We start from the raw sequence: 23,478 nt of genomic DNA on the forward strand, positions 1-23,478 counted from the left end.
TGAAGGTCACTGTGAATGGGATTACTAGTCAGGCAGGGATGGCAGGGGGTGGCACTGACAAGAGACACTAAATGAAAGGTGAGTTTACCCTCCTGGGGAGATAAAGTTGCAAAATTACCAATCAGGACTGTCAAATCTTTTTCAACTGCTGTCCAAAGTCACACCCTCAGGCAGCTAGGATGAGGCTGGCAGGCTCCAACCCCACCCCTTTCCAAGGTCGGTGCCAAAATGCTGCCCTCCAGCAGGGAGGCTGCAGCTGCCTCCTTTGGGCCAGGCTGGTGTCCAGGGCTGGCCACAGAGCTGCCTGTGGCCTCCTGGAGAGGTCCCAGGGCATGTTCCTCTCTGCCAAGATATAGCTGCTTTGTGGTGCAGTCTGAGTGTCCCCCCTCAGCCCCACCTGCCAGGCCCCGTGGGCTCCCGGCTGGTCTTCACGGTAAGCGGGTAGTAGACAGCCCACCTGCTTGATGTCAACATCTGTGGGCGCGGCCCCGGGAAGAATGTGCCTCTCCCAGCCTCGGCTCAGGTAATTAATCCCCACAACTGACAGGTGGCAACAGGCGGCCCTTTGGCTGGGGCCATCAAGAAAAGTGCTTGGAGGAAGGATTCTTTTCTCTTAAACTATTAAGAGCACAAATCGTACATGTCTGGCAGCTAGACGACTGTGGCAGGAAGGGAGATGTGGAGAAGAAGTGAATACCATGCCAGACGACTCTGGGGCCAATTTGGGGATCTCCACCTGCCTGATCAGTAGGATAGATCCAATAGGATATGGTGGCCCGCGTCCTGTTTGCAAGCTCACTTTGCAGAGTTCCCTTCCTTTGAAGTCGATGTAGCCCGAAGTGGAATACCTTAGTTGCTAATGAAGAAATTGAAGCCCGAGGGGGAAATGATTTGCCTCAGACGCTGCAGGAAATCATGGTGCAGGTGGAGGACCAGAGCCCTGTCCTCTTGACTTCCTGTCCACAGCTCTCTAGGCAATATTTACTGCCCCAGTATACACATGCAGTTCAGAAATGAGGTGATAAATTTGTGGTCTAGTCACAGGAGGGTAATTAGTTGGCTCTTGAATGCTACTTTGGTTTTCCACCGAACCTTTTAAAGTTGGCTTTTCAAGAGGACACCCCAACCCAGCCCCAAACCATATACCCTCATTCACTCCCTCTTTTCATTTTTGGTGTTTCGGTTTGCCATCCGTCATAGACCATTAGACTGATATTTGTTTAGAGTGTATTTACTTCACTAAAACCTTTGAAGTGGCTACTTTTTAATTATTAATTTTATTTTTAAAGCCTCTCTTCCTAGATGTGAGGTTTATAAAGTTTCTCAAGTGAGTTTACTTGTAGAGAACAAATCCGGAATATAGCGTATAATTAGCTCATACAGTTATATAAGGTTATTCAATATATATACAGTATGTATGCAATTATATAAGGTTATTCGGTATATTTCAAGCAGCTCATACAGAAGCTGTGTCTATTGCTTTCTAGCTAAGACTCTTTTTCCATTTTAGTGAATTGGTTATTTATCATTAATTTTCCAAAGCCTCTTGATCAAAAATTAGGTTTTGACCCTTATATTTTTATTTTCAAGTATCTCATCTCTCCCCCTTATTAATCTTTCCCCTGCCAAAGCAATTGCCGTAACTTAATTGTGTCCTCTCTGAATACCCCGTCTGCTTTGTATGATTTTCTTTCCTGACTATTCCAATTATTGATTTCATCACCCTCTTACCCTTATAAAAGGGCCTTTTAAATTTGGCATTTCCCAAGAAATTTCTTTTCTTTAGAAAAGAAAAAAAATTTAAGTCACTGAATGTTTTAGGATTGCTCTGTCTAAATTAAGGCAGGCTTCGTACTTGATGATCGCTGAGCGTGGATGAACGCTGTCGTGACAGCTTTTGAGCTTACTTTTTTTTTTTGCCCCCTGCCAAATATTTTACGTTATTTAAGGTAGCACAGACCCACACCTTTCACCTCTTGTATTCTTTGAACTCTCTGAAAAAAAGAATTAAAAACTAGAAGTGCACCTAGCATTTCCTGTTAGTGAATGGTAGTTGTCTTTTAGATTATCTGTAAGTCTCATTATTTTTTCTGTTAATTTTAATCAACCCAAATTCTTGCAGAGGGCCAGAAATGTCACTGATGTTTTTAAGCATTAGCTTAGGTTTAACTCTCCTTTTACGACCCAGCCATCTTCAGAGTAGGTAATTGGCCCTAAGTCTTAATGGACCTCACCTGCGTCTGGTTTTATATGCTAAGGTTAGTTCTGTGGGCTAATGGCCAGTAGTAGGTCATAATGTACATAGTATTACATGAGAAAAAATTTAAAACATTTTCTTCTAGCATGACAGCATGCCAGATGTGGATTTATCTGGAAGCTGGCACTGTAGCATCAGGATGGAATTGATGCTACCCTACACAATTGCTTCCCTTGAGTAGTAAGGTGGATTATATAATTATTGATTTGTTTATACTATCCATATTCTTGGAGAATTGTGGGTCAAGGCAGCCTCGCAATTGGGATTTTCATATAGTGTGGCATTTCTTCTGGAACAGGTTGAAAGAGTAAAGTTGTTTTTTGTTTTGTTTGATGGAGTGGGGAGGAAGGGTCTTTGTTCCACCTTTAGGAAAGAGAGCGGTTAAAAAATTACGCAGGTGTGTGCTGATATTAGCTGGCATCTCTATGCATTGTGATACTGAATTACCAGTCTGGCAGCCAAGAGCGTGTAATATAGTATGTCGACTGAGGCAGGTGGTGACAGTGGGACATAGTTAGTGGAATGCTTTTTTCCCCCCTTCTCTTTGCAACATGTTATTAGTAAAGGAGCTGAATTTACTCTTGTTTTCCAAAATCCCCGGAGTTATTTTATTTGAACATGATATTTGGCTTTGAGCAGCTCACTCCTCAATACACCAAACCTCTTCCCTCCCCTTCCCTTCCAAAACAAAACTTAGGCAAAGCTTGCTTTTGCATTTTGTCAGGGATAGTGTATAGCAACAAAGAGTTTATTTCATGTGTTAGTTTTGAGGCACCTCTGTTCCATACCACTGTAGAAATACTTTGCTCCTGTGGATGTTCAAGACTGTGTAAGAGGAAATTTGGTTGAGGCCCACCCCAAAATTTGCCTCTTCATTCTTGCTTGTAGGCTAGTACTTCCTAGGAATAAACACACTCTCGAATGTGCATACATACACGTAAGTACATACATTGACTCCTACTCTTTTATATATTTTCGATCTGGAATCAGAAAGATGATCAATACTTTGTTTTCCACACTCTTTATAAAAAGTTACCTTGCCAATGTGAACCTGGTAACTGGTGTCTGTAACAGATTTGTACCAGATCATAAAATATTCAAAATAGAAGAAACATTATAGATCATCTAACAGAGCTTCCTCATTCTCGCCCTGTGGATTATTGGCTCAGGGTTCAGGGAGATCCTATGCATTGCCTGAAATTCCTCAGTGAGTGAGTGTCAGAAGTCCATGACTTCTTTGGAGAGATCAGATACTTCTATCTTTGGAAGAAAATTCTTTCACATGTGCTTTCTTTACTTGTTTCTTCTCATCACAGTATTTCATCTTCTAATTTCACATTAAGATTTGCATAATTTAAGCAGCCACAAGTTCACGTGCAGTCTTACCTAACTAGGTACAAAGATTAGTACAGTCCACTGCTGACTTATCAAACCTAGGATCAGCTGGAGTAGAATTGGTTCTTAAAGAAACTGGTGGGCATTTCATGTTATTCTTTTGTTCAAGATCCCATTCTGAGAATATAGTTACAAAATAGGGAAGAAAGATCTCAATTTCTAGAGAAACATGTTTACTAAACTAAAAAGAATGTGATATTGGGTCGAAAAAGCACTATGGAATATTGTACTCCTGTAGGAAATTGGTGGTCATATTTTATTTTTTAGATGACCTCTGAGCTTTGTATCTGTTTTTCTAATCATATTGCATTTATATAAATTCACTCTGCCACCAAATACACCAGTTCCCTTTTGGCCCCATACAATGAGCGCCAACTGCATGATGCATGGCGAGGAACACTGGTCTTTATGTCAAGACGGTCCTTATTGCTGAATGGATTTAAGCAAGTCTCATTTCCTCTCTGGAATCAATTCCTCTTGGGCTCCTCCTCTGTAACTGTAGTGTCTGGACCAAATGATTTCTAAGCTTTTCCTGATCTAACCTAAGAAAAGCTTAGCAAATGTGTCTTACACTAAAAATTCCTTGAAACAGGTGAGTCAATAAAAGAAGCATAGAACCAAATCCTTGGTTTAAAATGTCAATTTTTTGTGTGTGTGGAAACTCAATCATTAGAGTATGTTAAAGTTGTAAAAAATATGCGCTTTTCAGAAGTAGGAAAATCTGAGTTTATTCCCATGTTGCCTAGATTTAGTTGAGCAACCAGTAGAAATCATTTTTTCAGGGATGCCCTCCTAACCCTCGGGACTAAGTAGAGCCCCATGTTTTATCCTGTTTCCCTCTGCTTTTTCAGAACATATGTCACAATTTTAGAAATAATTTATTTAATGTCAGTGCTTCCTTTAAACCAACTCCCTTAGGGTAAGGAATACTGCTAGTTCCCTGGAACCTAGGACAGAGCCTGTCATGAAGCAGCTGCTTAATAAATACTTGTTGAATTAATGACCTAACTTCACCTCTCTAAACCTAACTTTTGTATCTGAAAATCAAGAGAAGCAGGTTTAGACAAGATGTGCTGTAATGTTTCTTCTGGGTTCTAATATCTTATTTCTATATTCTGTGTCTTCTAAAATCATAAGTCTCCAATGATTTTACAGGTTGGTGCTGCCCATGCTAAATTCATTTAAGAAAAATTTTAATTAGGAAATATTTCAAGCATATAAAAAACAATAAGTAAAGTTAGACATCTGAATATCTACCAAAATGTTTCCATATTGCTTCAAATCTTTTCTTTAAATAAAATATAGCAGATAAAGCAAAAGATCTCCCTCCATTCCACTTCAATCCCTTCTTTCCTTCCAACAATTAAGATGAAGGAAATACATCTGTATGTGAGAACATGAATAAGTCTTAAAAACATGAGAAATAGAAATGCCAGACCACTGAGATTAAATTTTGAGCAGTGCAGTGTAAGTAAATATTAAGTTCACATAAAATTATATTACATGTACTTATGGATATATGCATGCATATTTTACAAATGTGTGGAAGCAGATCAACAAAATCCATTAGTTTTTTACACAAATGAATCTAGTAACTTGAATCCAGTTTAGAACCCAGTGATTACTAGCAGATAAATATGAACTGTGTGATTCATTGCAAATGGTTAATCTTCAAACTTTAGCAGACTTTTATTATCTGGCAACAACCAGTTCCTGAAAGGTTGAAATAATCATGTTTCCACAGTGTTCCCAAGATTACTTAAGCTACACTAAGCACTTTCTGTGGACGATCTTAGAAATAGGAGGCTTCAGTAATAATCATAATGCATACATGCCTTTTATGTTGGTCTTTGCCATTGACTAAGGCTTCTCATATCTGTGATTTTTTTCCTCCACTCTAAGAGATGTATATTGCATATTATAATTTTTTTCTATTTTATGTTTGTGAGAGGTGAAGTAACTGCATAAAGACTCAGGGAATAAATTGAAGAGGCAGAGTTTAAATCTTGTCTTTTGACCCCTAGTCCAGTAAATATTGCTTCCCATTATTGGTTTTGGATAAGAGTCCTTTTCCAAAGCTTTTGGCTTTAAGAATTAAGCCCTTTCCTCTTCTACAACAAAATTGGCCTGTTAATTCCAGTGTTACCTCATGGTATTTTATTTTCCTTGTCCGGAATTAGAACAAATCATTTTTTCTTTTCTCTATCTGTTGATGAGTCCAATGACTAAGTCCTGTCTCATTTTGCTCCTGAATGTCGGGAGCCCTGTGTTAAAACTAACTCTCATTCATTCTACTTTGACTTTAGAAAAGAGATAAGAAAATGACATATTATTTTTGCAAGCACTTTAGTTCTAATGAATAATAGTTCTTGGCCTGTTTCGGTACTTCCATGCGTATCTTTCACGATGAAAGCTAGAAGACTGAGTTTTAGTAATTCCAAAACATTTCTTCCATCTCTTCACCTTTTTCTTCATTTGTACTGCTCTAGTTTAGGCTCCCCTCATTTCTTGTCTGAATGGGTCCTAATAAGTCTCCCTTCTCCCTACTTTGCCTCAGTCTTGCTCCTATCAGCTTTGTTTTACTTACTACATAGACACTGATTAGGTCTTTCCCCTGCTTTGCAATCGTCAGTGACTCTCCTTTGCCTGCTGGTAGAGTCCACCTGTTTCTTGTGACATCCAAGTCTCCTCTGAATCTGGTAGCTGCCTTCTTCGCTTAGCCTCATTGCTTTCTGCTCTGCCTCTCCTCCTTCTTCCCCCAGCACATCTCTATTTCAACCATATTAACATCTCTTTGCTTGTACTCATGATGTTCTTTCTTCATAGAGAGCCTGCCCTCTGCCTCTTGACTCTTCCTTCCTCCTGTTTTTTGGTGTACCGTCTAGTTGGTGAATAACTTGTCTTTTTTAAGGCCTAGTTTAAATATCACTACCTCTATAAAACCTTTCTTCTCTGCTTTAGTGGAATATATTTACTTTTCTCTTTCTCTCTTATTCCAACCAATCCATCAGTGAATCTGGTTAAAATATATCTGGAAACCAGATGCTCTTCACCAGCTCCCCTGCTGGTCTAAGCCACTCTCATATTTTTCACTTGGATTATTTGCGGTAGCTTCCTTGCTGGTCTCTCTACTTCCATCTTTGGTCAACAGAGTTTATTCTTCACATAACAGCCAGAATCTTATTAAAATGCAAATCAGATCATGTCACCTTCTCAAACCTCTCCAGTGGCTTCCTCTCTCACATCAAGGAAAACTGAAGTCCTTACTCTGGCCAAAAACCTTGCATGGTCTGGGCCCCAACTTCTCTCTAAATTCTGATCATATCCCCTATCACTGTATCCTTTGTTCACTGCTCTCCAGTGACACTGGCCTTCATGACAGACATACCCACCCCAGAACCTTAGCACTTGCTGTCTTCAGTAATTGGAACATAATTTCCCTAGGAGTATGAATGGCTCACTCCAATGCTTCCTTCAGATCTTTCTTTTAATATCAACTTACCAAAGTATTCTTCTCTGACAACTCTAGATAAAATAATGTCTTCCTCATATAATGGTCTCTAACTCCTGGCTCTTGACTCTCTACTGCCTTTAAATTTACTCTGATTTTCTTTATCCACTATCTGACATAGTATTCACTTGTTTATTCTAGAATGTGAGCACCTTTAGAGCCTTTGCTTTTGTTCACTTCTGAATTTCCAAACCTAAAACAGACTCTTGAATATAGTACTTTCTCAATAAATATCAAATTTATTAATTAGTAGTTAATTGCTCTATCCTCTGTAATTCCATAACACTTTACATACCTATAGCATTGTTTGTATTTCACTCTACTTCTAAACTGTGAGCAACTTGAGGGTAAGGACTGAGTAATTTTTTCTTCCAATTTATTTTACATTTTAAAGACTATCCTACACAGTGAGGATACATAAGTTTCTCCATTTGAGGGTTTTTAAGTCTTATTTCTGTCTGTTCCTAGTACAGAATAGAGTACCTGGCATCATATAGTATGTGCTCAAGTAAATGTTTGTTCCATAGTTATTGAATGATGTGCAAAGGGGTAGATAAATAGATTTGATTTCTAGTTTGCAATGGCAACTGCTTAGCAGATTCTAAGGTAGTCAACATTTTATTTTCCACTAAAATATTATGAATTCCAGAAAAATGCCTAACTAAATTAGACACTCAAGCTATTGACAGTCTCCTGTAGCAAATTTATTACCTAAAAAGTATGGAACTGAATTGAAAAATGTCAAAGGATGCCCATACTAGCTCTTGCTATAGCTTGCTATATTCATGGAAAACTACAAAAGCAAATTAAGGGCCTGTATTTAAAAAAAAATAAGCATAAGGGAACATGATTTTAATGAACCAAAGAAAGCAAAAGCATCGAAAAAACTGAAAAAAAAAAAAGGTTTAAAATGTTGCTTCAGTACAAAGTAATAAAACATAAGCACTGTAAAGTTGGAGAAGAAAATAATAAACCTAGAGTAGCAAGTTCTGATGAAAAGATGACTGGATAAGGTAAAAAGGGAGTTAGATGAGATAAGCAAGTTCAATTGAAATGCAATAGAAGAATTTCAATTCTTTGTAGTAGAATAGAACAGAATTAACTCTAGAAAGCCATACTTATGGTAGAGAAAACAAATTTGAGAAACTTTCCCAGAATGCAAATAAAATAAAAAGATGTCAACAATTAGTGTTTGAGTATATAAAATGTATGGTGGATAGAGAGGGATATCCAGAGTAAGACTTATATGTTTCTAGAAACTAATAAGAGCAGAAGGAACAAAAACACAAGTAAAAAAAGGAAAAACTAAGAAATTTACTGATTTGAGTTCAAGCATGTAAGTTGAAAGAGCTCACCAATTTCCAAGTTATTTTGAGAAAAAAAAGGATATATTTAGAAACATTCTCACTTAAAACAAAAACAAAAACAGAATAAAGAAGGAAACAAAATCCTGAAAATATCTAGGGAGAAATAAGCAGCTTGCTTAATTTAAAGGAAAAAAATTCAAATTGACCTCAGACTTCTACAATGCTAAAATATACATTGACTCAATTATCCAGTTTCAAGAGATTCAGTTAAAATTAATTTATTTACTAAAGATTTATATACTAAAATGTGCTCTTCAGCTCTTCAGTGTTATTTTTAATATTTTTACAATGGAGTAATTTATACTATAAAAGAAAACATGCTTAAATAAATCATAGTATATCCCTTTTTAGTACTATAAACATAACCACATAAAATTATATTTTAAAACTAGAACAGGTTCATGATATGTTAAATAAAAAAAGATACCAAACTTTTTATGATATGCCCCAGTTTGTGTATATGTGTGTGTGTGTGTGTGTGTGTGTGTGTGTGTGTGCGCGCACGCACGTATAGGAAAAAGTCTAAAATGTTAGGGGTATGTATCTCTGGGTAGGGGGAATATGTCATATATTTTCTTTTTTCCCTAATTTTTTTATGTATACATGCTGTTATAACTATGAAAACAGACATATTTATTAAAAAAAAAGAAGTTGGGTAAGTTTTTAATCTCCATAACTGCTTCTAATAGCAACAGCACTACAGGGAGAGAAACTTTATAATTTCAAACATAAAGTTTGGAATGTTTAATATCCACCCAAAAAGCTGCTGGAAATTCAATGCAGTGGACTTGGATCACCAAAGAAATTCTTAAGTTATAGTAGATTCTTTTTTCAGGTATAAAATCAGTTGGGTTCTTGATTTGATACCTGTCAGTAGGAAAAACCTAGCTAGAGATAAATATAACCTTGGAAGAACAATGAAAAAAAATCTGTTTAGAATGGTAAGAAAATGTGCAAAGGGGAAATAAGTTCAAACTAGAAGTGGAATCCATGAAACAAACCAAAAACCTAGAGAAAGAATTATTTCTCTCAAGAATGTTGTATAGTCCCTTATTACATTGGATACGAAGTATAATAGAACCCAACCCCCCAAAAAGAAATGCTTCATGTGTTCCTCAATGTTAAAAATTAGATACATCAGAATGTTGTAGATATAGCTAAAGGAGTGCTTAAAGTGAACTTTGTAGAATTAAATGCTTATATTAGGAAAATATGAAAGTCTAAAATCAATGATCTAAGATACCAATTTAAAGAAGAAAAACAAAACAATAGCAAATTGAATGATAGTTCAATTAATGTAGTTAGACAAGAATAAAAAATTAAAAGTCATGCATGTTAGAAAAGAAGAAATGAAACTGGCTTTACTTGCAGTTGACATCATCATCTATGTAGAAAATTGTACCTACAAAAAACTACTAGAACTAATAAGTTTAGAAAGATTTTGTATATTGACAGGATATATGGTCAATATACAAAAATCAATTATATTTTATGTACTAGAAAAATACAATTAGAAATGTAAAATTTTAAAGTATTATTTACAATTAAAAAGTATTAAAGAGGGCTTCCCTGGTGGCGCAGTGGTTGAGAGTCCGCCTGCCGGTGCAGGGGACGCGGGTTCGTGCCCCAGTCCGGGAGGATCCCGCGTGCCGCAGAGCGGCTGGGCCCGTGAGCCATGGCCACTGAGCCTGCACGTCCGGAGCCTGTGCTCCACGACAGGAGAGGCCACAGCAGTGAGAGGGCCGCATACCGCAAAAAAAAAAAAAAAAAAAAAAAGTATTAAAAAAGTAATCTAACAAATTTGTGCAAGATTTGCACAATGAAGACTATAAAATATTCCTGAGAGAAAGTAAACATGTTCTAATTAAATGGAAATATATACCATGTTCATGGATTAGAAGATACAATATTGCTAAGATATTAATTGTCTTCAAGATGACCTATATATTCAACACAGTCTCATCCAAAATTCTACCAGGCATTTTTGTGGGAATTGACATATTTCTTGTAAATATTATATGGAAATTCAAAGGACCTAGAATAGCTAAAACAATTTTGGAAGAGAAGAACAAAATTGGAAGAATTAGATTACCTGATTTTAAGACTTGCTATAAAGTTAGAGTAATCCAGACAATGTGATACTGTTGTATGAATAGATCAATAGAAAAGAAGGCAGTGTTCAGATAAAGACCTGAACACATACAGTCAATTAATTTTCACAAAAGTTGCCAAGGGTATTCAATAGGAGGAAAATATAATCTTTTCAACAAACTGTGCTGGAACAATTGAATATCCATTAAAAAGAAGAAGAGAAAGAGGAAGAGAAGGGAGAGAAAGAGGAGACTGAAAGTAGATATAGGACTAAATGCAGGAGCTAAGATTATAAAACTTATAAAACATAGAAAATCCTTCTAACATTGAATTAGACCAGAATTCCTTAGGACACAAAATGCATGTGCCTTAAAAGCAAAATAGTGATAATTTCTTAAAATTAACTGTTTTGGAAAAGCACAGAGGTGGGGTAAAAAAGGCAATCTATAGCCTGGGAGAAAATGTATAATTTTTTAACTTATATTACATAAAGGACTTGTATCCAGAATACATAAAGAACTCTTTTCACTCAAATTATGAACACAAGCAACCCAATTAAAAAATGAAAATTTAAAAAGTATAAAAGATTTGAACACACTTCAGAAAAGAATAGCAAATAAGTATATAAAAATAATATAAAGTGAATATAAATATATTTATATTTTAAACTTTTCATTATATTAAATATAAACAAAGTATATATGTATATGAAAAGATACTCAAGATCATTAAACATCAGGGAGATGCTAATTTAAACCACAGTGAGAACCACTACATACCTGCTAGGATGGCGTTGAAATTGACAATACCAAGTGCTGGCAAGGATATGAAGCCCTCATACGCTGCTGGTGGTGATGTAAAATGGCACAACTTCTTTGTAAAACAGTTTGGAAGTTTCTTATGAAGTTAAGCATACACTTAATCAGCAATCACGCTTGCAGTACTTATCCAAAATAATGTAAACATATGTCCTAAGATTTGTATATAAATGTTCATAATGCAGTTGTCCCTCCATATCCATGGGAGATTGGTTCCAGGACCCCCAGTGAATACCAAAATCCACAGATGCTCAAGTCCCTTATATAAAATGGTATAACATTTACATTTAACCCACATACATCCTCTTTTACACTTTAAATCATCTCTAGATTTCTTATAATGCTTAATACAATGTGAATGCTATGTAGATAGTTGCTGGCATGGCAAATCCAAGTTTTGCTTTCTTGAACTTTGTGGAAAAATTTTCCTCCATATATTTTCAATCCATGCTTGGTTGAATCTGTGGATGTGGAACCCCCAGATATGGAAACCAACTGTAGTTTTATTCATAGTAAATAAAAGCTGGAAATAATTGGTGACTTGATAAATAATAGAATTCCATTCAATAATAAAATAGAATGCTGATACATGCAAAAACATCGGTGAATCTCAGAAGCGTTATGCTAAGTGAGAGAATCCAGGCACATAATGGACAGTATTATTCCATTTCTATAAAAATTTAGAAAGGCAAAAGTGTAACAAGAGAAAGCAGGTACAGATTGCCTGAGAATGGGTTGGGGTGAAGATTAACTGCAAAGGGGAAAAAGATAATTTTGATGAGGGGTGGGGACTCAGGGAAGGCTGGGGAGGGGATGGAAATACTGTGTATCTTACTCATGATAGTGGTTACATTAGAGCATACACGTGTCAAAAGTCACCAACATGTACGCTTAAAAATTGGTGTATTTTATAGTAAATTACACTTCAAAGCTGATTAAAGGAAAACAAAGCATACATACCCCAAAGAAGAAATTGGTCTTTAGAGTTACAGAATCTCAGGTCAATGTTCGGGAGCATTTTAGAGGTCAATTTTCAAAGCCCCAGAGAGGAAGAGAGACATTAAAAGAATCCAGATGTATTCCAATTTGTAGTCTCTGCTGACTTGAATCACCAGGGTATTTTAAAATCTTGGCGTAAATTAGATTCCCGTTTTTAGTGATCTTGTAGAAGCATGGAAAATTGGTGAAGATGATAGTGGCTATTTGGTGGGGGAAGTGGGCAAGTCGAAGGAATTATGAATACACTGTAGGCCAGGGAGACTGAATTTAGTACTGGAAAAATATTAAATGTCATCACAGAACCAATTTGCAAATAATGAAGGAAATAGAGTAGCAGAAACTTGGCTTTGTCAAGAAGGAACCATGCCAGACCACTTCAGCCCCTCTGATTACTGAACAGCAGTTCTGGAAGTTTAACTGGAAGCAACAACTGGAACATATCCTGGCCCTGGTCAGACATTTAGATTTAGTCAGTAGTAAACCCTCATCACTAAAATTGGAAAATATGGTTTACAGCCCCAGATGCAGCCCTAGCTTAAGAGTAATATCTAAATTTTCCTGGCACGGTGTGGAGAACAGAAGGAAAATATGTTTGAATTGTGGGTGATGAATGTATGGTGCGTTTGAGGCATGATGAGGTTTGCATGGGTAGAACATGGGAGTGGGAAGTGCGTGTGTTTGGGGGGTGGGGGGAGGGAATGAGAGAAAGATGAAGCCAGAACACAAAGGGCCTTCATACACCATGCGAAAGAGCAGGACCTCTTTCATGAATTCCCCAGAGCCGTAATAGAATTACTGACAGACAACTGGTCCTAGGCTCTAGGTCGGCTTCCTCCTAGTCCAGGATTGTTTCCTTTCTATCACTTGCTGCTTCTCCCTGCACTGAAATGAGCAAACATTATTATACTGAGAAATAAATAAAGAGGAATTATTGATGGTAAGTAGATCATTACTGAGCTCCATTTTAATGTTAGAGAAGATTGTATACCTCTTAGGTTGATTCGGCGAATAGCCACACGTTTGAGAATTAGAAAAAAAGTAAAAGTACAGAAATGTGCACTGCAGAGCCAGGAGAATGAGAGATGAGGAACTGCTGTTCCAGGACTATGGGTGATTCCCGTATACTGGTGGTTAACCAGATCTTCTCTGTGACCTCAGGCAAGTCCTCTGCCTTCTTCTTATCTATAAAATGGGGATAATAATACTGATCCATTATCTGTTATCTGAAATTCTGAAATTCAAAGAACTCTGAAAAACAAAAGTTGCTTTGGTTTTGTTTTAATTTCATAAGTTCGTGGCAAACTCAGGTGGTGGTGAAACCTGGCCTGAACATTGAGAGTTTATGGTCATTTCCTACTTCGTGTGAATCTTCATGGATTCTGAAGAAATATTAAGATTTGATTATAGGGTGGCCCACTAAATCCTCCTGGAGGTGTTTATAACATACGCTATATGAACTCTACTCCCTTTCTAAAATCTAAACAATTCTGGATTCTGAAACATCTGGCCCCAGGGGTTTCAGATAAGAGATTGTAGATCCGTAGTACCTTCCTATTAGGCTTCTGTGAAGATTAAATTTCTTACTCCAGAGCTCAGAAAATGGTGAAGTTATTATTGAATATCATTACTGAAACACAGAAATTAGATTCCCCCTCCCACCTCTTAAGGATGAGTGAAGATTTAACCTGATGTTGCCTAAGATTGTTCTTAGTACTTTTACGTTTTAGTCTGTCAAGTGTGATTTACAGTATATCAGCTATTGAAACAGAACGTTTTTCTTAACTGTCCTACTTATCCTTCTTTTCTTGCAATCTTTACATGCTTGGATGGGTGCCTTATTTGCCTTTAGGTGTTAGCTGACAAACTTTTTTTGCAATCATCTTTCCTGAGGTGCATTTTATGAAACTCATGTTTAGATTATACATCTCCTAGTTTAGTTAAAACACAAACAGATATGCTTATTTTCTGAGAGTTCTCAATAAAAATGAGTTCATAACATGCTTTAAGACGTTGTCTTTATTTGTAAAGTCATTGGTTAAAAACACTAGAGGAAAAATATCCACCTAGATTTCATTCAGTGTTTCCCAAGTAGAATTTTTTTTCTGTGGTTGATTTATGGCATGCTTCCTATTTCTTCACGCTATATAAAACCCTTTTGCTGTGTTTAATCCTTGACCTGTGGGCATGGAGAAACAATTATGTAATACACGTCTAGTATTAGGAAATTTTTAACTGAAAATTTCATATAATGAAATGCTTGGGAGAAAAAGAAAGATTATTTAAATAAATATTATATTTCAAAAGGAAGAGGTAAAGCAATTTTTTTTTTTTTTTTTTTTTTTTTTGCGGTACGCGGGCTTCTCACTGTTGTGGCCTCTCCCGTTGCGGAGCACAGGCGCCGGACGCGCAGGCTCAGTGGCCATGGCTCACGGGCCCAGCCGCTCCGCGGCATGTGGGATCCTCCCCGACCGGGACACGAACCTGTGTCCCCTGCATCGGCAGGCGGACTCTCAACCACTGCGCCACCAGGGAAGCCCTTTTAAATGTGTTTTTCCATGGGACATTTGCCTCTATTCAGAGTTGGGTTGGAACATAGCAATAATGAATCCCTTTGCCACTCTGGCTCCTGCTCCCCAGTGTCTTTTCCCTGGAAGGATGTTGCTGCCAATTTAGGATTGTAACCTGTGTGTGTTTGGGTAAGTGTTACCTTTGTTTGGGTAAGTGTTACTAGGTACCCTGCTCTTGGCCAGCAATTCCACTACCTGGGTGGTTTCACTCAACATCAGAATGAGGAGGAATGCAGTGATGAGGCATTGACCCAGAGAACAGGGGTGATAAGGTTTAAGATGGTGTAAGGATTAGAATGTAGACTTTCTATACGGTTTCAGAGGTGGGAAGAGGAAACATCAAGGATGGAACTTTTTCTTCAAGGTGTCATGCTTTCTCCACCCTATTTTCTAATTTTACAGTCAACCAACCACTGAACTTCCTCTCCCTACAGAAGGTAGTGTGGGGAGGAAAAATTTCAGTCACTTGTGAGTGAAAAGATAATCTTTTTGCTGTGTTGTAGTAGAGCAGTCCTTTTTTCATGAGAGCGTATGACCAAGTGGCCCCTTCCAGATCCCTCATTCTTTTAGGCTATGACCTTAGAAGATAAGTGCAGCCATTTGCGGGAAATTTTCCTTTGCAGTTTTCTAGTTGGTTGACCTCAGGTAAAATGTCTTCGCTATCTGCCAGATATTCTATCTTAAAACATTTTTTTCCATAAACCCTAATTCCTATGAGTATTATAAGGGGGGGATTAATTATAGTCTGTTTAATAATACTCAGTACATGAGAACATTGTTTTTCCATTTAGTTTCTGGTACTCTGTAAAGCTGTTCATAGTGTTAATCATTGAAATATTTCTGAGAATCTCTTTCTTCATCCTAAAGAGAAGATAACAGGAAATAATGACATAAATGTGTTTTGATAAAATGTGAAATAGTTTGTAGACATAGGATTTTATTTAAAGTGGAAAGAAATGATTAATTTGATCAATGAATGTAATCCCCTCGAATAAGATTGCTAGATGTCATGCATATAGTAGCCAACGGTGAACGTGATGCCGAAAGCTCAGCTTCTGTACACCAGTGCCGAATCTAATCTCAGAGATAGAGTTTTGGGTGAAGTAGAAGAGAATAGCTTTCTTGCTTTGCCAGGCAAAGGGGGGCAGAGTGGGCTCCTGCCCTCAATAACTGTGTGACCCAACCCTGGAGGATTTGGTGAGGAGTTTTATAGTGATGGTTCAAGGGCAGAGTTGATAAGATTAGGGTGTGTGCAGAGGCTGCACTCCTTTAATCTGGTCTCAGGTAGTCTGATGAGTTTTTCTGGTTGCTTTAATCTGGCCTCAGGTGGTCTTCTCTGGAATGAAGAATGCTAACTCCATTTGTTGGGGGTTTTGGTTCTGTAAGGAGCTCAAAGATATTGTTCTGTGGATCCCTTGAGGCAGAGCCAGGACCTGCCCCAAGGCTGCACTATTGTTTTTTGGCTGTTCCTCATTTGTCTCTGCATCCTCTCCCTTCCCTGATTAGCAAATGTTTGAAACTTCCCTTTGGGGCTCAGGGAGGGTCATGGAGGCTAGAGTCTGTTCCCTACAAACAAGGAATGGGGGACCTGGAAAGGCTTCTCTACCCAGGAGCCCCACAGGGTCCTGCTCGGTTTCATACAGGCAGCTATAAAGGTATGTGTTTACAGAAAGTAGATGCATGTTCCTTGTTCTGATTTTGAACAGGTATTTTGAACAGTGTCTCCTATTGTTTCTTTTCTTTCCTCCACCATTGGCTCATCTCTAAGCAGTATTCCACTGAACTGAAGAAACTGTACTGCCAGATTGCGAAGACATGCCCCATCCAAATCAAGGTGATGACCCCACCCCCTCAGGGCGCCGTCATCCGTGCCATGCCTGTCTACAAGAAGGCCGAGCACGTCACTGAAGTGGTGAAAAGGTGCCCCAACCATGAGCTGAGCCGTGAATTCAACGAGGGTAAGGAGAATGGGGATCTGTGGCCGTTCAACTAAGTTCCTTGAAATGGAGCTCCTGTGGAGACTTCTGTTTGGTGCCCACTTACCTGGTTCCAACCTCTGCTGGCTGATGGCAGCTCAGGCTACCTTTCTGGCTGACAAGACTGTCTGAGAATAATGATGAGTAAATTTCAGGCTTTCACAATGACTGAACTGTTTATTTTAATATTGGTAATTGCTCAGTGACCTGGACTTGCCTCTCTACTCCCTACTACTGCTTCCTTCCTTCTTCTTTTTTTTTTTTTTTTTTTTAATGGGAAGGTTTAAGGAGAACATGTGGCCCCTGATCTGTTGGGCCCTGGCTAGGGGCTTCAGTGCCTCTCCCAGGGTGATTGTCAAGGCCAGACTAATTAGGATCTAGAAGGGGAAGAGATAGGAGCATAAAAGATGAGAAATATTAAAAAAAAAAATAGAAGAAGGAAGTAAGAACTAAGAAAAAGAAATGAAGACAAATAATGGATAAGAAGAGTTAATAGAAGATCTAGAACGTAAGCTGGGGACGGGAAACAGTAAAGTGAAGGACTGGGAGTCAAAGAGCAGGTATCTTGGGGTGACCTTTAAATGCTGTATCCATAGGTAAGTTAGGCCCCAGCCTCTGAGCCTCAGATCCAGTAATAGTCTTATAGAAGAGGTCATTATTTCCAAGGGTCCCCTTACATCTGCTGTTCTAAAGTTCTTTGAAGGCAGGCTAAGTCAAGAAGACAGAAAAATAGAAAAGAAGGACAGAAGAAAGCAAAAAGATTCATCAAAGCGTGATGAGGGTGCAGGAGGGTTGGGAGTTAGGATACTTTTTATAGAAATTATATGAAAAATAGAAAGATTGGTAGGTAGCCAGAGTGTGTATATGTAGAGAACATAATAGATGCTAGAGAAAAAAGTAATGGAGAAAGAAAATAGACATTTAAAAAGAGAAAGTTAAAATCCTCCCAGCTTAATACAACTATTTTTTACACATTAATTTCTAGTCCTTGTTTATATGATCTCATTATCCATACCTTTGCATCTTGCTTTTCACTTAACAATATGCTATAAAGGTTATTCCCTAGGCTTCATTATAGGTTTCCATAATTGCCCTCCATTCCTCAAGGTGACATAACCATTTCTTATTTTTTTTTTTCTCACTGGTTGACATAATAGTTGTTTTTAGTTTTTGCCATAAAAGATGATGCTTCAGAGAGCAGAGAGCATCTTGATACACTTAGCTTTTTACTTGTATTGAATATCCAATTTGTAGAATGAGAACGTTCAGCCAAAGGTTAAAAAACACTTTCACGTCATTAACTCTTAGAGCAGCTTCTTTCTTTTCGAGTTCCACCAGGTATCACATTTTGTGAAACTGTGCCTATACTCTTTTAAAACTTGCTTGCCGTTTCTTACCCTCTAACCTGGGGCTCTTGCAGCGCAATAAAAACAGTAAGTTTCCCATCTTTATGACCAAAGTAAGATGGAGACTTAATGATGAAAAGAAGAATAGGCAAAGTGAAAGTTATATCCTTTCCATCCATAGCTTCCTATTGAGTGTTTTTAATGGTCAATTTGGGGGCAGTATTTTCTCTCAAGCTAATATATTTTTTTAATTAACTTTGCTCCTTTTTCTTCCATTTTCCAGAGAAGCTAGAAAAATCACCTGTATGGATCAGGTCAGAGATGTAGTCATAGAGTTCTCTACCACTTGAATTGTTTACCTTGAGCACCAGAAACATGGGACTGTTCCCTTAAATACAGATGAGCATTCCTGTCCTTTCTGTGGCTATATGGGTGGTGATACTTGCATGTGTTAGATCTCTGGCAACAGGATCGATTCCTCTTTTCAAGGATGTATATTGCCTCTATTACACAAGCCATTTCTTTGGCCACCAACGTTCTGTCCATACAGTTTCATTTTGTCTTCTCTGTTTTGAGAGTGAAGAACTAAGAATTTTTTTTTTCTTTCTCCGTTCTGCAGGACAGATCGCCCCTCCTAGTCACTTGATTCGAGTAGAAGGGAACAGCCATGCCCAGTACGTAGAAGACCCCATCACAGGAAGACAGAGTGTGCTTGTACCTTATGAACCACCCCAGGTAAACAGATAAGGGTTGGGCAAACTTGAGATTATTAGTTTTGGTGATAGGGGGTGTTTCAAGCATCAATTTCTATTTTAGTCCTTGTTATAAAACAACTAACCTTTTTGTGTTTCTTCTCTCCCTCTTCTCCACAGGCCACTTCTCTATCCCCCTTCAAAACTCCTAAATTTGTGCTAAATTTGTACTTGGTAATGTGGCTCTGTGCCCATGTTCCCATCTTAAAGGCAGACAATAATTGAATCTACAGTTGAGTTTATACGTGGCATTATTATCCAGAGATCTTAACTGGCAATTCAGCTAGTAGTGGATGTACACGAGTACTGGATACAAGTATTTTTACACTGGCCTGAAAATGGGAGACCCTAAGATGGAACTCTTAGCTGAAGTTTGAATGTACAGGTTCGCAGGTTAGAAAAGCAGAGTGGTGTGGCAGAAAGAACACTGGGGTAGTGAGAACAGAGACTCTTCGTTTGCTGACTCACTCTGTGGACCTTTAGCTTATAACTCTCCATCTCTGGGCTTCAGATTGCCTCACCCATAAATTCATTTTCTGGACTAGATGATTTAATTCTGAGGACCTTTTAAGCTCCAGAGTGTACTTTATAGAAGTGTACATTCACATATATGTTGTACTGTTTTTTATCCACCTCGGGGAAATATCCCTGGAGCATTACTGCTATAGTTAGTAATTTTTTCATCTCTCTCTTTTCGTATATGTGATGAACCCTATTTGAATTAGGTGATATGATCAGCTTGCAAATGAATATGTAGGGTCAAAGATCGTTATTTTTTAAAAGCCTATCTCATCTTGGGTAGGGTCCAGTGTTACAGATATTAACTTTAAGCATCCCAAGATCCAAGGCAAAGAAGAAGCTACTGTGGATTTTACAGTTTGCCTTTGTAGAAGAAAGCATATCGCTTCCTCAGAAGTGGAGTTGTTTAAATAAGTGAGAACTAAGAAGGAAGGGCTGAGAAGAAAGAACGTCAGTTCAAACCATGGTTAACACCGACTGTTTTTTCCCCCTCTCCGTGTTAAGGTTGGCACTGAATTCACGACAGTCTTGTACAATTTCATGTGTAACAGCAGTTGTGTTGGAGGGATGAACCGCCGTCCAATTTTAATCATCGTTACTCTGGAAACCAGAGAGTAAGTGGCATTTGCAGAATTGTTATTCTATAGAAACTCTGGGCAGAGGGCAAAGTGAAATTGTGTTTGCTTTATCATTACTTTTGCATGTGCAGCAGAGAGCTACCCTTGATTTTGTCCTTTGTGCTTTAAATCCTCGCTACAAACACTTACATAAAAGATCTAAGAAAGTGGAGACAGAACGGGGTGGGTAAAGGTAGAAGAGAAAAAAAAAAGAATTGGGAAGGTGTTCAAGTCGCTTCATACCTGAATTCTTGACATTTGACTGGAATAGTTTCTGATTAGACAGTGTTTGTTTTCATGTGGTCCCTAAAGGCATTTAACAGTTTCTTTGAATAAGTCTGAGCTGCCTGTGGGGATTTTATCTGGAGACATCCACTGGCTTAACTCAAGTTTCCTTCAAAATATGTAGCTAAATACAGCTGTTCAGCTAATGGCTTGGAGGTTCTCTGCAGAACAAATGGATGCTAGTTACTAATATTGCTCGTGGCGTGTAAGCACTTTTGTGTTCTGCCAGATGCTTTGGGGCCCATCCTCAAAGCAGCCATAAGGGAGCTGGTAGCGGTGGTGAGCTGGTGATGGCCAGCAGGGGTCTTTTCAAATTCTTTTCATTTAACCCTTTCTTCTCCTCTTCTCTAATTCCTAGTGGGCAAGTCCTGGGCCGCCGCTGTTTTGAGGCCCGGATCTGTGCTTGCCCAGGGAGAGATAGGAAGGCAGATGAAGACAGTATCAGAAAGCAGCAAGTCTCGGACAGCACAAAGAACGGTGATGGTACGAAGCGCCGTAAGTAGCTGTAGTGGCCAAATGGGGTAGGGTTCAGTCTTCTCCAGAGAGGGGGGCTGGGGAATGATCTTTGAGAAGCTGCAGAATAAGACCTAAGGGCTTTAGAGGCAAGTATGACCCAGCGCCCCAGAGCTGATGGGAGCAGCTCTCGCTGAAATGGACTCCAGGTGTACACCATAGCTTTTCAAAAGCAAATCATCACGGTGAGGATTTCTTAGTCAGCAACGCTCCAAATATGACTGCCAAACCAGTAACGTCAGCATCACCTGGAAACTGGGTAGAAATGCAAATTCTTAGTTCCCAGACTTGCTGAATCAGAGATTCTGGGTGTGAGATCCAGGAACCTATGTTGTGTAAGACCTGCAGGTGATTCTGTTGCCAATTAAAGTTTGAGAAGCAGTATCTTAGCCTATTGGTATCCATTTACTTTTCTATTATTGAGCATGAGGGTTGAAAATGCCACCTGCCTTCCTCATGAGTCTGGGGGAATAGTGAGATTTAAGAACACATTTTATAAAGCACAGTCTGGGAAATATGCAGATCTGGGTTTCATTGAATCTTGATGTGTAGGACCCACTTGGGGCTTTAGTTACATCATTTATAGTGAGGCTAATGATTTAGGTCAGTTGTTTCCCAACTGGTCTCTTTAAGCAGTAAAAGCTTTTATTAAAGAAATATTTCAAAGAATGCAAAATGCAAAGCAGAGCTGCTGTAGCTGAAGAAGCAGGAGTCGGGGTGGGCTGTGGTTTCATGCTGCACTCACACCACCTCTTGCCCATGAGGTACACGTCCCCAGAGGCCTTCAGGTAACAGAGGTTCTTCAGGTAACAAGCGTTTGAAAACCATTGATCCACACGAGCTACTAAAGCGTGACACATAATTGTAGAAGGTGTCTTGCATAAGCCTGATATCACTACAGCAAGTATTGTAAAGAACATCACACTATGAATTGTATCATGAAAAAGGTTTTAGTCTTTTTACTGATTATTCTGCAGAAGAAATAAAAATTTTTGTTGCATTTTACAGGACAACAGTGTTATAACAACTGACCTCCATTAACTTCTGGCTGTTCAGTGTGATTTGCTTTTCCAGTTAGTCTCTTTTTCTCCCTAATTATTCCTCAAAAAATCATATGTATGGGATTTATATTATATATACCATATCAATAGTACATATAATATCCATAATTATATCTCCACCCTTATTTTCCTCTTGGGTCTGTCTGTTGGCCTAGCTCCATACACTTCCCTGAGCACCTCAGTTACCAACAAATCAGTAATTTTCAGTAAGAACGATTATTTGAACTCTGGTAGGAGAATCCTCTCTATACCCTGGATCCTGGGTGTAGTTTCTACATTGTGGAAACCTTAGGGATTTATGAGATTAATTCGCTCATTTTACCAAAGAGAAAACTGAGGTCCTGGAAAGAGAGACTGCTCATCAAAAGTTATGCGATGTACATACTGACATCGGAAGGGTAAACTCACAAGGCTGAATGCACTGGCAAGACAACCTCTATAGCATGCATTTACCTCCTTGGAAGATAAATGACCTGAAAAATAAAACACAAAACCAATGTATCTTCCTTTCCTGAACAGCTGTTCACAGACCCATGCCAGGAAGACACAAGGATTCCTGCAGCACTACTTAAGCCAGAGGCCATTTCCCAGCCTCCCCGACCTCCCCCGGGGTTTTCTTTCATTTGTTTTCCCTCACCTTCCCTCCTCCCCGCTTCATTATTGCTAGGTTTACACCTAAGGTAAAAGCAATCATCACCAATTACTGGCTGCTTAGAACTAGAAATTCTAATCTCATAAGTGTTGCTCATGCTACTGTCTGTGTAATAAATGCTTCAGAAATGTTCCCAGGATGAAACTTGCATTTTTCCTCCACCAGCTTTTCGTCAAAATACACATGGCATCCAGATGACATCCATCAAGAAACGAAGATCCCCAGATGATGAACTGCTATACTTACCAGTGAGTCTCCCTTGGGTATTCATGATCGCTTCATTTTCACCTTCTTTGAATGAGTTTTACTCTGAGGTCATCTTTCGATTATCTGTGACAATGAGAAGAGGGTGATGGAGACTAGTGAGATAAAACAGAGAATTTATTTTTTACAAAATTAGGAAATTACTCCTTCCCTCTACAGTTCTGGAACATATTAACAGTGTGGGCTCTTCTACTTACGGCTCGCCCAGTCAAAGCTACCTTCCTAATAAAATTTTTCTTATGCCAATATTGAAAATTAATTTGTACTTCATTATTTAAGAGGGATAAGATGATTTTAGACAGCATGGTCATACCAATTTAGGACTAAACTTTTGTCAGAAGGCATTCACAAAGTCGATAATACGTGGTGAATTGCCTGGGATTTCTCTTAGGGAGTGCTATAAAGAAAGCCAAGTCAGGCAGACTCTTCAGTTATATGGGAATGGCCAGAGACTTGGCCCAGTTATTGTGTAGGAGCGTTTTTCATTC

The 23,478-nt window shown here is 38.5% G+C and overlaps 1 protein-coding gene across 5 annotated transcripts in view; it reads left to right on the forward strand.

The window, feature by feature from the left end:
- The window catches only part of TP63 (tumor protein p63), a 100,624-nt gene that overhangs the window by 52,859 nt on the left and 24,287 nt on the right, over positions 1-23,478 (forward strand). For 4 of the 5 annotated variants that reach the window (XM_033403244.2, XM_004278490.4, XM_004278488.3 and 1 more), the window contains 5 exons: positions 16,777-16,963; positions 18,947-19,062; positions 20,103-20,212; positions 20,859-20,995; positions 22,892-22,974. In XM_033403244.2, the coding sequence (XP_033259135.1) occupies positions 16,777-16,963; positions 18,947-19,062; positions 20,103-20,212; positions 20,859-20,995; positions 22,892-22,974 (633 nt within the window). The remainder of the gene's footprint in view (positions 1-16,776; positions 16,964-18,946; positions 19,063-20,102; positions 20,213-20,858; positions 20,996-22,891; positions 22,975-23,478) is intronic. The other variant, XM_033403242.2, reaches the window with a different exon arrangement.

Source organism: Orcinus orca, chromosome 5, assembly GCF_937001465.1.
Source record: "Orcinus orca chromosome 5, mOrcOrc1.1, whole genome shotgun sequence".
NCBI lineage: Eukaryota > Metazoa > Chordata > Mammalia > Artiodactyla > Delphinidae > Orcinus > Orcinus orca.